We start from the raw sequence: 15,486 nt of genomic DNA, 5'->3' as shown, positions 1-15,486 counted from the left end.
AATATTTCTCCTAAAAAAATAAATAAATAACATGCGAAGCAAGTCAATAAAGCAAAGCCGTTGTTTCACGGTCATCTGCATGGACGAGTTCACCCTTTCTCTTCAGTCTCTGAACTATGAGCTCTCAGTAACTCCTGAGTCTGTTTCTTGCGATTCAGTCTTTTTTTTTTTTTCTTTAAGTTCTTCTGAACTAATCTGAGACTTAAGGAAATGCTGCAAGAAGAGTTCCATTTACCTCTCAGCCAGTCTACCATCATTTGAACACCATATGGACAATTAGTGCAAGAATAAAAACTAGAAAGTGAGCGTTGAGATCCGTATTGATTGTTAATGGTTTATCACCCGTACCTGCCCTACTGCTGTAGCCTCAGAGCTGGGCCCAGTGCCGAACCCCCAATGTCTCTGCCTCCAATCAGATCCAAGGGCGCGAATAGAGGGGAGGCCCACGGCACGGGTCTGATCTCTAACTGAAATACCGTCTCTGTTTCCTACAGGATAAGCCAACATTCCCCATCCTGGCGTTCAGATGACTGCTGAATTCTGGGCTCCAGCTTCCCTCCTCAAAACTAGCTCGGTGACTGATTTTTTTTTTTCAATCATCCCTGCTCCTAAAATTTATTCCCTTCACTTTCTTCCTCTTACCTGGAAGATTTTTCTTCCAGTTCTTCTCCATCCCACACGATACTCCAATAGCTACAAATATTGTACTTCCCTGTGTTCATCTTCACCAGCTAGTTGATGAGGTATTTGTGAGGATGAGTCTTATTTTTTTTTTTTCTCCTTGATACTGTTCCCAGTGTCTGGTGGAACGTGGAATGTGTATTACATACCAACATTAGGTGCTTTTTTTCTTGCTTGCTTTTTTTTTTTTTTTTTCTTAACGGTAGATTTTGTAAAACCTCTGAATCATCCTTCTGAGTAGAAATTTCAATTTTACAGGACTATCCACTTCTCAACAAACATTATTACTCTGTACAGCGACCATAATTTAATATCCTTAAAAGTGTCTTGATTGGCACAATCTTGCAAAAGCTCTATTCTATTTCAGTAAACAGGGAGCTCTGCTGCCCAGACCCGCCTCCACCTCCATGCCCTTCAGGTTGGGAACACTCTTCCCCCATGCTGCTTGAGTGTTGATTGTTGACATCTCAGGGCTGATGATCATCCAGCTGAAGAGAGCTGCCTGGTAAAGGCCAAGGCTCCATTCTCAGAGGGGTTCCTACATCCAATAACTGGTCAGTATCCGAGTCTAAAGGTCAGGCCCCGTTTGCTCAGTGACCATCCCCGCTGTAGATTGTCCAGTGGAGTCTGTGAAGGCATCACAGCCCAAGGCCTCCTTCTGCCCAGTATTGACCTGACTCCCCGCAGACATCACTGGAAGAGACCTCCCCTATACAAATTCCTCAAGAGATCTATCTCCAAGTCTATTTATTAGGGAACTCGTCTGTGATGCTTACCCACCATTTCTCTTTAAATCATCAGATTATTCATTTGCCCACTCGTTCAGTTATCAGTATATCTGATAGTTATTATGTGCCTGGCACTTCCTGGATGAAGGACACTGGCCCTGCCCTCGCAGGACTTGAAGCCTGTTATCATACAAGACATCTTCGATTTCTCTTAGGTCCAGCAGTTCCCAGGATTTCACGGTGTCTCAGATGACTTTGCCTTTACTGATGCCTGACTTATTGCTTGGAGTCCCTTCTCTCCCCTTCTCTGGGTTAAACTCTATCCGTTCTTAATAATGTAACCTGGGGGACACCTGGGTGACTCGGTCGGTTGAGCATCTCCCTCATCCCAGGATTCTGGGATCTGGTCCCACATCTGGTCCCACATCTTCTCCCTCTGCCCGCGGCTCCCCCTCCTTGTGCATGCCCATGTTCTCTCACTCTCTCTCTGTCAAGTACATAAGTAAAATCTTTTTAAAAAAATAATATAACTCAAATGCAACACGTCTCCGAAAGCTATCCCTGACCCCACTCTCGGTGGAGTGAGTGAGAGGTGGGAATGTAGTGCTCTTGCATTCAGCTGAATTTCTATCTGCATGTGTGTCTGTCCCCTCCTCTTCTCTTTCACCAAAAAACTGCATATTTCTTTTCTTTTTTTTATGATAGTCTCTCTTAGAGAGAGAGAGAGGCAGAGACACAGGCAGAAGGAGAAGCAGGCTCCATGCAGGTAGCCCAACGTGGGATTCGATCCCAGGTCTCCAGGATCACGCCCTGGGCCAAAGGCAGGCGCCAAACCGCTGCGCCACCCAGGGATCCCCTGCATATTTCTTAAATGTAGATTTTATCTTAGTATATGTACGTCACATCAGGCAAGCTGTATGTGTTCAGTTGCTGAATGAATGAGTGAATAGCAAATAGAAAATGAATCTGGAAAAAGTGTTTTTTTTTTCCTGTTATCCATAAGACCTAATTACTTAAACATAATGATTAATTGGTGGCTCCAATCTAATTTTATATGCTGGGAATTTAGGTGAAATGGATAAGATATATTCCTCTGATATTTTCATGCAGCTTTTCTCAGCAGCCATTTTTTTCCAGGTATATTCAGTTGTACTTCTGCAAAACTTAAATGCTACATATTGTATCGTATTATTAACCTGGTGTTTCATGTTTCTCTGATATATTTCCTTTTCCTATTCTCCAAGCTCACATGAATCTGATATGTATCTTTAAAATGGAAACTACACAGGATTCTTAAGTAATACAGGTTCTAAAAGGGTTATCTTTATATGGTACTCCAGCCTAGCAGTACTCTTCTTTTAAAAGACTTGGATATTTCTGAAGTTATGACAGAGTAGTTTATCTCCATATTTTTGAAGAGATTTCTCTTTTTTTCTTTATTCCCACACATGGATTTCTGTATGATATGCTTGGCAAAATTTAGCTGTTGGCAAAGAATAATGTGTTAATTATTATCTTTTTCTCTCCCTCTTTTTTTTTTTATTTTCTTTCCCCCCCCCCCTTTTTAGGTACGTCTGTCACTAATGTAACAGCTACAGATGCTGACGACCCAGTTTATGGAAACAGTGCAAAGTTGGTTTATAGTATCTTGGAAGGGCAGCCTTATTTTTCCATTGAGCCTGAGACAGGTTTGTGGCCTAAATTTTGAATTCTATTACCATGTTATTGCTTCAGGGAAACACTTTTCTTGGGATTTGGATTATGAAATGTTATGGTTAAGTACTTCGCTGCCTGTATCAATAATATTTGAATGTGTTATTTCTGTGCAGTATGTAGTACATGGCAAGTCCAACAATCATTTTGATACTGATTAAAACAAATTGCAGACCCTTTGTAGAATATCACCTATTTAACAGATGGCCTGGCACCATTTCTCATCCCGGGGTGGTGGGGGGAATGTGCTTATACATCAGGCACACTCAACTATCAGAATGAAGAATAAAGTCAGGTGCTTATTGGTTGTGTGATGCTTGGCAGGAAACACTTATAAATCTTTTTTAATGGAATGGGAATGGAATCTACTTACTAATGTCATGATGAAGATCAAGTCAAGTAATAAACATCAGCTATATATAGTGCGTGGCATGTGGTAATTACCCAGTAGGTGGATATTACTATTTGTGCTATTAGATTCCTTATTTATAAATCAGGATATTGATATCTGCCCATTAGAGTTCTTCATGAAGATAGTAGCAGTAGCAAGTAACATTAAACCCAGACAGTATCCTGAGCCTGGTGGTACAGACTTTAGAAATCATTAAGGTATTTTAAAAAACAAAACTTTTTTTAACTGATTAGAAAAATAACTCCATAAATTATAGTTTTTGCAAATGAAGATATATCTCCCTATTGTTTGATTTTGACAATACATTAAGAGAATAAGTCCACTGTATCAGACTTTTTATAATCCTATGGGATTTTTTTTTTTGTAGCACATATAAAAAAAATACTACAAATAACATTATCCTTTGTGTGTCTTCGGTTTGGTCTGAAAAATTTCAAATTGAAAGATTCAGTATACAGCTGTATATACGTGTAATTTCTTCAATTCATGAGTTTCCAGTATTATTCAGATAAATTTCCATGTCTTACCATTAAGTCAATTATTAACTAAATTAAAAATTTAAAGCCTCTCTTTGTTTTTTTTTTTTTAATTCAAAGAGTAAAATTCTCATGCATTTAAAAGTGAGAAAAAGTGCATTTATATATAAATAGGTCATGGCTTAAAATTGAATTTAGATTTAGGAACAGGAAAGAACTCTTCAAAAACACATTAATTAGGGGCATAATTACATATTCGTCTTCAGTGAAGAAGGAAATCTGTCATAAACTTCATCTCATTTGGGCTCCTTGATGACCCTAGGGGAAGTGGCAGAGAAGGTAGTCAGCTGAAAGGGAGGGAGGGAGAAAAGGAGGGAGGGAGAGAAAAAGAGAGGGAAAGAGAAAGAGAAGAAAGAAACAAAGAAAGAAAGAAAGAAAGAAAGAAAGAAAGAAAGAAAGAGAAGAAAGAAAGAAGGAAAGAAAAGAAAGAGAAGAAAGAAAGAAAGGAAGAAAGAAAAGAAAGAAAGAAAGAAAGAAAGAAAGAAAGAAAGAAAGAAAGAAAGGAAACAGAAAGAAAGCCTGGAGAGGTTCTGATGTTCTTTTGGCCAACGTCACAGAGACAGAGTTGGAAACAGAACTGGGACTCATACCCAGGTCCTTAATTTCAAAGCCATCTTTGTACTTCACTTTCCCTAGGTAATAACTATGGCATAGGGGCTCCTGTAAAACAGAAATTGTTGATTGCTTAAGTGGACTTAAATCATTTTCTCCTTTGCTCCTTGCCTATTTGTTCACTTGGATCTTTTTGTTCACCAGGCCCACTGTAATCCTGCAAAAATTCACTCATCATTCACTGTGTGCCAGACATTGAATTAAATATAAGGGGAAAAATTCACAAAGGCTAATGTCAGCCTGCAAGTATCTCACAAGCCATTTTGGAAGACAGAGTTTTGCTTTCAACATAAGCACAAGGAAGCATGGTGATACCATTTAAATAATTTATATATCGAGAATATATTACCATGAGGTATAGATAATAAAAACCCCCACTAAGCCAGAGGATTTGGCTACTTTTAAGTCTCATTGACATCTATTGCCATTTGCTTAATCAAATGTCAGCAACATTTAATATTTGCATTTTTGCCCAGCATAATAAGTGTCTGTCTCAACATACATTTATTTTAGCTTTATCATTTCTGATTTGAAAGTTACAAAATTACCTGGTTTATATTTTAGAAGGTTTATTCTGATACTACTGTAGGAAATGTAATGGGGAGAAATGATACTCGAAGAATATATGTAGTTATTGTTTAATAAATATTGGGTGAGTGAAGTTGAGATTTTTAATTAAAGCAGACACAATGCTGAAGGAATTAGAGGAAAATTTAGTAATCAGTAGTCACCCTAAATTCTTTTGTTGCAACATAAATATGTACAAGGGAAATATAAATATTTGTGTGTGAATGCCTACACAGTTACACTTGAGTGTGTTCAGATGAAAGCAGAGTATAAGTCGTTCCTATAGAATCTAAATTTGACTCTATCTGTGAGGCCTCTCTTTTTAATTTTTTTTTTTTGAGACTGGTATGAATGTGTGTGTGTGTGTTTCTAAGTGTTCTGCATAAGTGTTATGCAGAAACAGATTAAGAGCACTTTCTAAAATTTTTACATTAAAAAAATAAAATAAAATAAGATTTTTACATTAAGAAAGTACAGGAGAAAAAAAGTGCAAAGACCATTGAGCATTTGGGTTTTTTATTTTGTAAGCAAGTGGAAAGTAAATATATTTTCTGGTGGCCAAAAGATGTGTATCAGTTACTGTGTCCTCTGGAAGACATTGAGACAGGGTTAGGAGAACAGGTGGCTTAGCATTTAAGGACTATAAAGGATAAAAGAGGCACTGTCTTAGTTCTGGCTGCTATAACAAAATACCTTAAACTGGGTGGCTTACAAGAAACAGCAATTCGTTTCTCCCAGTTCTTGAGGCTGGAAGTCTGAGATCAGAGTGCCTGTGTTGTAGAATTCCAGTGACGGCCTGACTCCAGCGTGCAGAGGGCTGACTTCTTGGTTCGCGTGGAAAGAGACTGAGCTAGCTCACTGGCTTCTTTGCATGTGAGCACTAATACTGTTTTTAAGAGATTTACTCTCATGATCACATTGCCTGTTAAAGCCACTTCCCCCAACTACCATCACGTTGGGGATTGTATTTCAACATATGAATTTTGGGAGGGACATAACCCGTCCATAAGAGGCATGAAGCACCACACTGTGATGCAGATCTGATACCCATGCAAGTTTAGAGGAGAGGAAGCAGGATAAGGCAATGCACGTATGACGACATCTTGGCCAAACTTATGGGGATCCCTGGAGCAAAGATTTCTCTTAAAAGATGTCCCGTATGTTACGTACATAGCCAGGTTTTAATGCTGTCATGCCATGCTCAGTCATTGGCTCCAATGTGCCTGGGAAGAGTGGTCCTTTACTTGAACAGTAAAACTAATCCTAAAGATGATTCAGCTGGGAGATGTTAACTAACTGCGCTCCTAGGCAAATTCTTTGAAACCCCAAGCACAGTGGGTCTCTGTGGCTGTCACAACATGTGGCAAACACAAAAGAGTAAATACATTTTTGCCCTATCAAGTCAGCAAATGTGATGTTTGAGACACTAGCATGTAGGATTAGTAGGTGTTGGCAAATTACTTTGTCAAAATCTGGTAGTTAAGAGTATTAGTAAGTACATTTATTGAAAGAATTTGAAGGCTATATATCAGAACCACTAAGAATGTCCACTAATTTTGACCTAGGAACTTAAATTCTAGCAAAATAAAGCAAATTTCAGGAACGAGCACAGAGTCATTACGAAGACCTGTCTACCTCTAAGACAGTGCCTGCAAGTGCTCCTCTTTGTGGTTGGTATGTCTGTGTGTTGAGCAAGTGACGTAAAGTAACTCAGTCAGAAAATGTTGGCTTAAATACCAATACGCATTTCTAGTGAGGTGGGATCATTCCTCAGTTCCTTGTTTTGGTTGTTATTATTATCATTAAAAGAACCAGGATAGTGGAACTTATATTTTGGTAATAATTTTGAAAGATTGTTTCTCTTTAAGTTCTCAAATTTCTTTTATGACTTGAATTTTTTAGAGCAGTATTTGGTTTAGAATATAAGAGGGGACTACAGAGATTTCTCATAGATGTCTTGCCCCACAAATGCAGAGCCTCCCCCATTACCAGCGGCCTTCGCCAGCTTGGTACACTATTTACCAAGAATGAACCTACATGGGCATATAGGAATCACTCCAAATCCACAGTTTGCCTTAGAGTTCATTCTTGATGTCATTGTACGTTATACAGGTTTAGACATGTGTAAGGATATATGTCATTATAATATCATATGTGGTATTTTTACTGCTCTAAAAATCCTCTGGGCTCTTTTGGTTCATTTCTCCTATACCCCAACAACCCCTGGTAACCACTGATCTTTTTATTGCATCCACAGTTTTGCTTCATAACATCATTTAGTTGGCTTCATAAAATATGTAGTTTTCTTTGATTCCTTTCTTTCACTTAATGATATATATTTAAGGGTCCACCATGTCTTTTCATGACTTGATCACTTACTTCTTTTAAGGGTTAAACCTTATCCTTTGTCTGGATATATCACAGTTTATTCATCCATTCACCTATTCTAGGACATCGTAGTCACTTCCAAGTTTTGGAAATTATGAATAAAGCTGCTATAAAATTCCATGTGCAGGTTTTGGTGAGGACAGAAGTTTTTATAAACACCAAGGAGTGCAATTGTTGTATTGTATGGTGAGAGTATATTTAGTTTTATAAGAAACTGCCACACTCTCTCTCAAAGTGTCTGGAGCATTTTGCATTGCAGTCAACGGTGAATGGAAATTCCTCACCTGAATTTGTCCAGATTCTGGCCATCCTAATAAGTGTGTAGTTGTACCTCATTGTTTTAATTTGCATTTCCCTGTTGGCATATGATGTAATGAATCTTGTTATAAGCTTATTTGTTGTCTCTATGTCTTCTTTGCTGAGGTGTCTGTTCAGGTCTTTGACACTTTTTTTTTTTGTTTTTTAATTAGTTCCTTTGTTTTCTTATTGTGTAGTTTTTAGAGCTCCTCAGTATTTTAGATAACAGTCCTTTACCAGATATGTCTTTTGCAAACATTTTCTCCAATTATGTGGTTTATCTTTTCATTCACTGAAATGTAGTACCTTTTACCCAGCAGAATTTTAAGGTTTAATCAAGTCTCACTTATCAGCCTGTTCATGGATTGTGCCTCTGCCATTAATCTAAAAAGTCATTGCCAAATGCAAGGTCATGCAGATTTTTTCCTATGTCCTAGGAGTTCTATAGTTCCTTGTTTTACATTTAGGTCTGTGATCCATTTTGAGTTAATATTTGTGAAGGATGTAATTTCCATGTTTAGATTCCATTTTGTTCTGTTTTGTTTTTGCATATGGATATTTAGCATCCTTTGTTGAAGACATTATCTTTGCTCCACCGCCTTGCCTTTCTTTGCTCCTTTGTCAAAAGTCAGTTGATCTGATTTATGTGATTCCATTATGGGCTCTCTATTCAGTTTCACTGGTCTTTTTGTCTCTCTCTCTCTCTCTCTCTCTCTTTTTTTTTTTTTCACCAATATCATGCTGTCATGATTACTGTAGCTCTGTGGTAAGTCTTGAAGTCAGGAAGCATAAATCTTTCTAATTTGTTCTCCTTCAGTATTGTGTTGGCTATTCTGGATCTCTTATGTCTCTATAAAACTTTGGAATCAGTTTGTTGATATCCATAAAATAATTTGCCAGTGTTTTGATTGGGATTGCATTGAGTCTATGGATCAATCTGGGGAGAACTGACATCCAGATGTTATTGAATCTTCCTATCCATGAACATGGAATATCCCTCCATTTATTTAGTTATTCTTTTATTTCTTCTTTCTTCTTTTTTTAAAGATTTTATTTATTCATTCATGAGAGACACAGAGAGAGGCAGAGACATAGGCAGAGGGAGAAGCAGGCTCCTCGTGGGAATCCCAATGTAGGACTCAATCCCAGGACCCTGAGATCACAACTTGAACCAATGGCAGATGCTCAACCACTGAACCACCCAGGCATCCTGGTTATTCTTTTATTTCATTCATCAGAAGTTTGCAGTTTTTCTCATGTAGATCTTGTACATATTTGTTAGATTTATATTTAAGTATTTCAGTTTTGGGGTTACTAATTTAAAGGGAAAGCATTTTTCATTTCAAATATATCATTGTTATGTAGGAAAGCATTGACTTTGTATCCTACAATCTTGCTTCATTTGCTTATAAGTTCTAGAAGGTGTTGCTGTTGTTGTTATTTCTGTGAATTCGTTTGGACTTTCCACATAGATGATCATGCCTTCTGTGAACAAAGAGTTTTATGTCTTCCTTCCCAATATCGAACCTTTTATTTCCTTTCCTTGTATTAGTAAGGACTTCCAATATGATTTTGAAAAGAAATGGTGAGTAGAAACAAGGACAGTGAAGATCATGTTTTGGATCTGATCTCAGTAAGAAAGCTTCACATTTATCACCTTTATATATAATATCAGTTGTTGGGTTTTAGTATATTCTTTATGGAATTGGAGAAGTTCTCTTCTAATTCTATTTTTTAAAGATTTATTTATTTACTTTAGAGAGAGAGAGAGAGAGAGAGCAAGCAGAGGGAAAGGGCAAAGGGAGAGGGAGAGAGTGTACCAAGTAGACTCCATGCTAAGTGCAGGACCCAATGGGGGGCTAGATCTCATGATCCCGAGATCACCTGAGAAGAGACCAAGAGTCCGACACTAACTAACTGAGCCATCAAGTACTCTTCTTCTATTTCTATTTATTATGAGTTTTAAATCATGAATGCGTGGTTAGATTTTGTTAAATGCTGTTTCTTCATCTGTTGATACGATCATCTGACTTCTCTTTTTTAATCTGTCAGGGTGATGAATTTCATTAATCGGTTTTTGGATATTGAACTAGCTTGGCATATCTGGGATAAATCTCACTTGATCATGACATCTAACTCTTCTTATACTCTTTTTTTGGATTCAATGACTAATATCGTTTTGAAGATTTTGCATCCGTGTCTCTAGTTACTGTTTCTTGGAATGTCATCTGATTTTGGTTTTAGAGTTATGGTGGCCTCATAAAATGATCTAGGCAGCATTTCCTTGACCTTTGTCCTCTACAAGAGATTGTAGAGAATTGGTATAATTTATTTATTAAGTGTTTGGTAGAATTTATCAGCGAACCCATCTGGGGCTGTCCTCAGTTCCATTTTATATCAGGATTTTGGCCTTAACAGTAAGAGCCAGACTTGTAGCTATAATGATCAATATTGTGACAGTAAACATTCTCTCAGCAGGCTATGGAACTTGAACATATTTATGATATTTATAAAGAAGATTGCCCATTGGCAACTGTCATCAAGTTCTTGATACTAGAATATTTTTAATAAAAAGAAACCAGAGCATAGGAGACAAAAAAAAAATCCCATATGTGTCTTATTTTATCCTCACAAGAATGCTAAGAACAGCTCTGGACTTTGGAACAGATAAGTTCTTCCATCCTCTTACTTGTTACATTTCAACTTAATAGAATTATTTTCTGTTGCCATAACACATCAATCTCTCTACCTCAGGGAGAGTTCCTTCTCTTGTTTCAAATATAAATTTAAGATTACAGAGAGATTTGCCATTTGTTCTGCTTATTATCTCCTTTGAGCTTATCATAGTCAGCAATTACCTTGCATATTGACTTGTTTATATTTTTATGTTCTAATGCTAGAACGGATAGTCCATGGAATGGAGCTTGTCAGGTTTGTTCCTTTTACAACCCTATGCATCGCAGAATTTTTGGCACCTAGCAGTCCTTCAATAAGTCTTTTAAATGTGAAGACAAGAAGGAAAAGAAAAGCAAGGGAAGGGGGAAGGGAGGAATGGATTAGTAGAGGGAAAGCAAAAGCTTGCCATAACTCATAGAGATGTATGATGAACCAGGTAGGGAATACAGCTTAGTTTCCACTCTGTATTTCTTCTGTTTGTTCCTGTGGTGAGAATAACCCTGCTGTAACCTTAGATGGAGTTTTGTGGTGGTTGTTGGTGAGATTCACTTAGAGCTAAAATTCATGCCATTTCCAAGTCTCATGCTATGTCTTAAGTGTCTAGCCAACACAATGCTATTCTTGTACTTGCAAAAATGAGCCTTGAGACTGTGACAAACTCTTGCTCAGATTTAGTTCTAGATCATATGTTGAGATAGAAAAGTTAATGGGCCACTGCACAAGGAAGGAATGGTTATTAACATATCTTCTTGTTCCAGAGGTCAGTGTGATGATGATAATAATAATAATAATAGCAGCAGCAAAAGGAAAATATTTTTGTGTTTCTACAGTTTTCTAGGTTTGACAAAACACTAAACCAAATTGTAGAGGGAAGAATTTCTGTCCCCACGCTGCAAATGACAGAACTCTGTTCCAGAGAGAGTGTAAGGCAAAATGCTTTCTCCATCTATAAATAAAACTCCTTGTCAAATTATAACGCCAAAAATATAAACAAAAAAACACCCCTTATTTATTGAATACTTATTATGTTCTTGGCATTGACTGGGTTTGTGTGCATTATCAAATTTCTTTTAATTTACTGCACACAATATTTTGAGTTAGTTTCTCACGTCGTCTCAGTTTTACTTATGAGAGAACAGAGGGTCAGAATTGATATATTTCTTACACGAAGTGCCTGAAGCAAGATTCAAAGTGAATCTGTCTAATATCAAGTTTCAATTTTTCAACAGTCTCCTATACCCCAACTTGACTTCCCAGTAGTGTAGCTGATCCCTTGGCTATCATTGGTTTAGAAGGGGACTTTTAAAACTTTGAAGTAGGTCCACGTATACTTTATACTAGACATAGGAGGCGGTTTGGTGTGAGAGAAGATGTATGCCTTAGTAACGGTAAAATGAATTTTCATTTTTTATGTATAGCTTTAAAAGACTAAAAAAGAGACTTATTTGTATTCTATAAATACATTTTTGGTTGTTATTTTCCCCTTCATGCCACCCCAATACCATATGTTTGCTTGTGTCATCTTGGGCACAGACAGGGAGAGATGTGGCATTTATTTTAAAAGCACTAATTTGAGGACAGCCGTGAGGAAACAGTTGCCTTCCATCCCAAGTGATTGAAGATGGAAAGTCTAAATGAAACACAAGGCAAGTGAATAATAAATGCTTAATTATCTACAGAAACCAGGATAAAGTTGCAGGACAGTCTAAACTTTGCTCCAAGCAAGAAAGAGTATGAAAAATGACCTGCTTGAAAATAAACTAACTTAATTCATTGACCTTTTTTTTGAAACTCAGAACATCATTCTTCACTGGATGCAAATAGCATTTGTCTCAGTAGACCCTGTAAATTGATCTAAGGAAAAAATACTCCTTGGGAAAAAAAAAATCCATGTAATGAATTGTTCCCTTTTAGAAAAATCACGGTAATACATGGGGGTCTTCATGGAATGCCTTCATGGAATTGAGTCATTTTTATGTATTCTGAGTCAAAGTGATAAATTGCAAACACACAGGATCTTGTGTTTTTTTTTTTGTTTTTTTGTTTTTTTGTTTTGTTTTGTTTTGTTTTTATCAGTATTGCATGGATTACCATTTTCACTGCCAAGGGGTCTGGCTAAAGAATATTATTAGTGAAGATCTTTGAGAAGAAATATTCAGATAAATTCAGGCAGACCAACAATGCTATGATATGCATTGATAAGTGAGAATGTCTTTGTAATTCACATCAATCAATGGAATATTACTCAGGCATCAAAAATGAAATCTTACCATATGAAATGACCTGGATGGAACTAGAGGGTTCCAAATATGAAATAAGTCAGTCAGAGGAAGAAAATTGCCATAGGATTTTGTTCATCTGTGGAATTTAAGAAACAAAACCAGATAACAGAGGAAGGGAGGGATAAATAAAGTAAGATGAAATCAGAGAGAGACAAACCATAAGAGACTCTAAATTGTAAAAAACAAATAGGGTTTCTGGAGGGGAGGAGGGTGAGGGAATGGGGTAACTGGGTGATGTAATGAGCACTAGGCATTATATACAACTGATGAATCTACTGACCTCTACCTCTGAAACTAATAATATACTATATGTTAATTAATTGAAATTGAATTAAATTTAAAAAGTTGCTAAACTTATAAAAAATTATATTTAGTCAGTGTCAACACTGACAAGTCATGTTCTTGGCATCAGGGGCACACTGTTGTATATGATAGATCCTAAAAGGAGATACATATGGGCAACTTACATGATGTGGTGACATAGAACACATGCCAGAATTTTTGTTAAGGGATGGAGTGAAATGCCAGCAAAGCAAACATGTAGAAAGAGAAGAACAAGGGAGCCTTATTAAAGGTCATGACACCAAAGGCCATATTTATTTTTTTTAATTTTTTTTATTATTTATTTATGATAGTCACAGAGAGAGAGAGAGAGTGAGGCAGAGACACAGGCAGAGGGAGAAGCAGGCTCCATGCACCGGGAGCCCAACGTGGGATTCGATCCCGGGTCTCCAGGATCTCGCCCTGGGCCAAAGGCAGGCGCCAAACCACTGCGCCACCCAGGGATTCCCCCCAAAGGCCATGTTTAAATGGGCACTTTAACGAGTGATCAGTGTGAGGTGGGGGAAACAGTTAAATAAAGCCTTACAGCAAGAGACAATCAAAAGGATAGTGGTCACAGGAAAAAAAAAAAAAAAAAAAGGACATTGGGGTCATATTGAGAAATAGTTTCCATTTACTCAGTGATATGAGAAGTTTTATTTTTGTTTTCCTTTTAAGAGGTTATTTTGTATAAAATAAATTTAGACTAGAATTTAAAAATGGAAGCCCCCACTAATATTCTGTGTGAATTTGGTTGGGTACTATCACCTCTTGGGACGAAGTATCCAGTCCTAAAAAACACTGATATAAATGCTTTTTCCAGCCATTCATAATATTGGGGGGACACAAGAAGCATATATTCCATACTTTGCTTTTGATCTTTGCAAAAGAATATCTTTAATAATTATTATTTTTTATTTTTATGGAATCAGGCAAAGTATGATTTCTTTTTTTTTTTAATTTTTATTTCTTTATTTATTTTTGATAGTCACACAGAGAGAGAGAGGCAGAGACATAGGCAGTGGGAGAAGCGGGCTCCATGCACCGGGAGCCCGATGTGGGATTCGATCCCGGGTCTCCAGGATCGTGCCCTGGGCCAAAGGCAGGCGCCAAACCGCTGTGCCACCCAGGGATCCCTGATTTCTTTTTTGATAGGACATTTTCACTTAGAATAACCCAAAGTGTTTGTTTGCATTAATGGCAGGTAGATAGAAAAGTAGGTCAGCAATATTAAATACAAGTCGCATTTCTATTAAAACTGTTGGATTTCTGAAAGTGATAATACAATACATGTTAATTAACTGAATTTAAATTTTTAAAAAAAGTATACATAAAATTTTAAAAGCCCTGCTGGATTTGTAGTTGAATGTTTGACTTCAAGGTCGGAGTGCTATGGAGAGGAGGAATGCTGATGTGACCAATTACCTAGGCAAGTTACATCATAGAGGATAAAGACCTCTTCTTAAGCGCTGGCCAAGGGCTGAGGCAGCTCCACCCATCACACAATTGACTTGCTTTCTGACGGGATGAGCACTGGGTGTTATTCTGTATGTTGGTAAGTTGAACACCAATAAAAAATAAATTTATTATTAAAAAAAAATAAAATTCCAGAGCACCCTAGATCAGGCTTCCCCGTGATGTGGGTGGCCAGTAGTGGGGAAGGAGCAGTGGGCAAGGATGGCTTCTTACGTAACACGTGGAGTCTCTTCTAGGTCTCCTGGAAGGACGCAGGCTCTCCCTGGAGAAGTCAGGCCTGAAGCCAGAAGACAGGAGGATTTGGACAGGAGCCACAGAGTGATTCTCTCACCTGGGGGGATATCCACCTCCTGTTGCACTCTTCTTCAGTTTATGCTTTCTTTGACAGTGAAGTGCATAGATTTCTATAATTTTGGAGGAAAGGATACACGCAGACAGACATCTCTTTTCAAACATAATGCATGCACACATGCACACATACACACACATTCGGAGCAACTAAAGAGGGGAGGAACATATCAGTGTGTGAATCTGCTTGTTTTAGGCCAAAAGAGAGGACGGAGAAAAACAGTTAGTTGCCTTTCTTATATTTCTTACATTTCAGGTAGAAGAGCCACTAGTGGACACAAAGATTTTCTAGGCAACAGCAGACTTTGTCCCGCTGTCTTTATTGTCTTATTTAATTCCTATATCATGTAATGTGGCTATTCTAAGATAAATTATTAAAGATGAGGATTATGGGGATTTTTGAGGTTTGATGATATGGCAAAATCAGACAGGTAAAGTGTTTCGTACAT

The 15,486-nt window shown here is 37.5% G+C and overlaps 1 protein-coding gene across 4 annotated transcripts in view; it reads left to right on the top strand.

Moving 5' to 3' along the window:
- The window catches only part of LOC144306243 (cadherin-8), a 358,000-nt gene that overhangs the window by 156,032 nt on the left and 186,482 nt on the right, over positions 1-15,486 (top strand). For 3 of the 4 annotated variants that reach the window (XM_077885704.1, XM_077885705.1, XM_077885708.1), the window contains one exon: positions 2,978-3,097. The exons of the other annotated variant lie outside the window; for it this stretch is intronic. In XM_077885704.1, the coding sequence (XP_077741830.1) occupies positions 2,978-3,097 (120 nt within the window). The remainder of the gene's footprint in view (positions 1-2,977; positions 3,098-15,486) is intronic. 4 annotated transcript variants of the gene reach the window in all.

This window comes from Canis aureus, chromosome 3 (genome assembly GCF_053574225.1).
Source record: "Canis aureus isolate CA01 chromosome 3, VMU_Caureus_v.1.0, whole genome shotgun sequence".
In the NCBI taxonomy this organism is placed as follows: Eukaryota; Metazoa; Chordata; class Mammalia; order Carnivora; family Canidae; genus Canis; species Canis aureus.
This window is presented reverse-complemented; position numbering and strand designations above follow the sequence as displayed.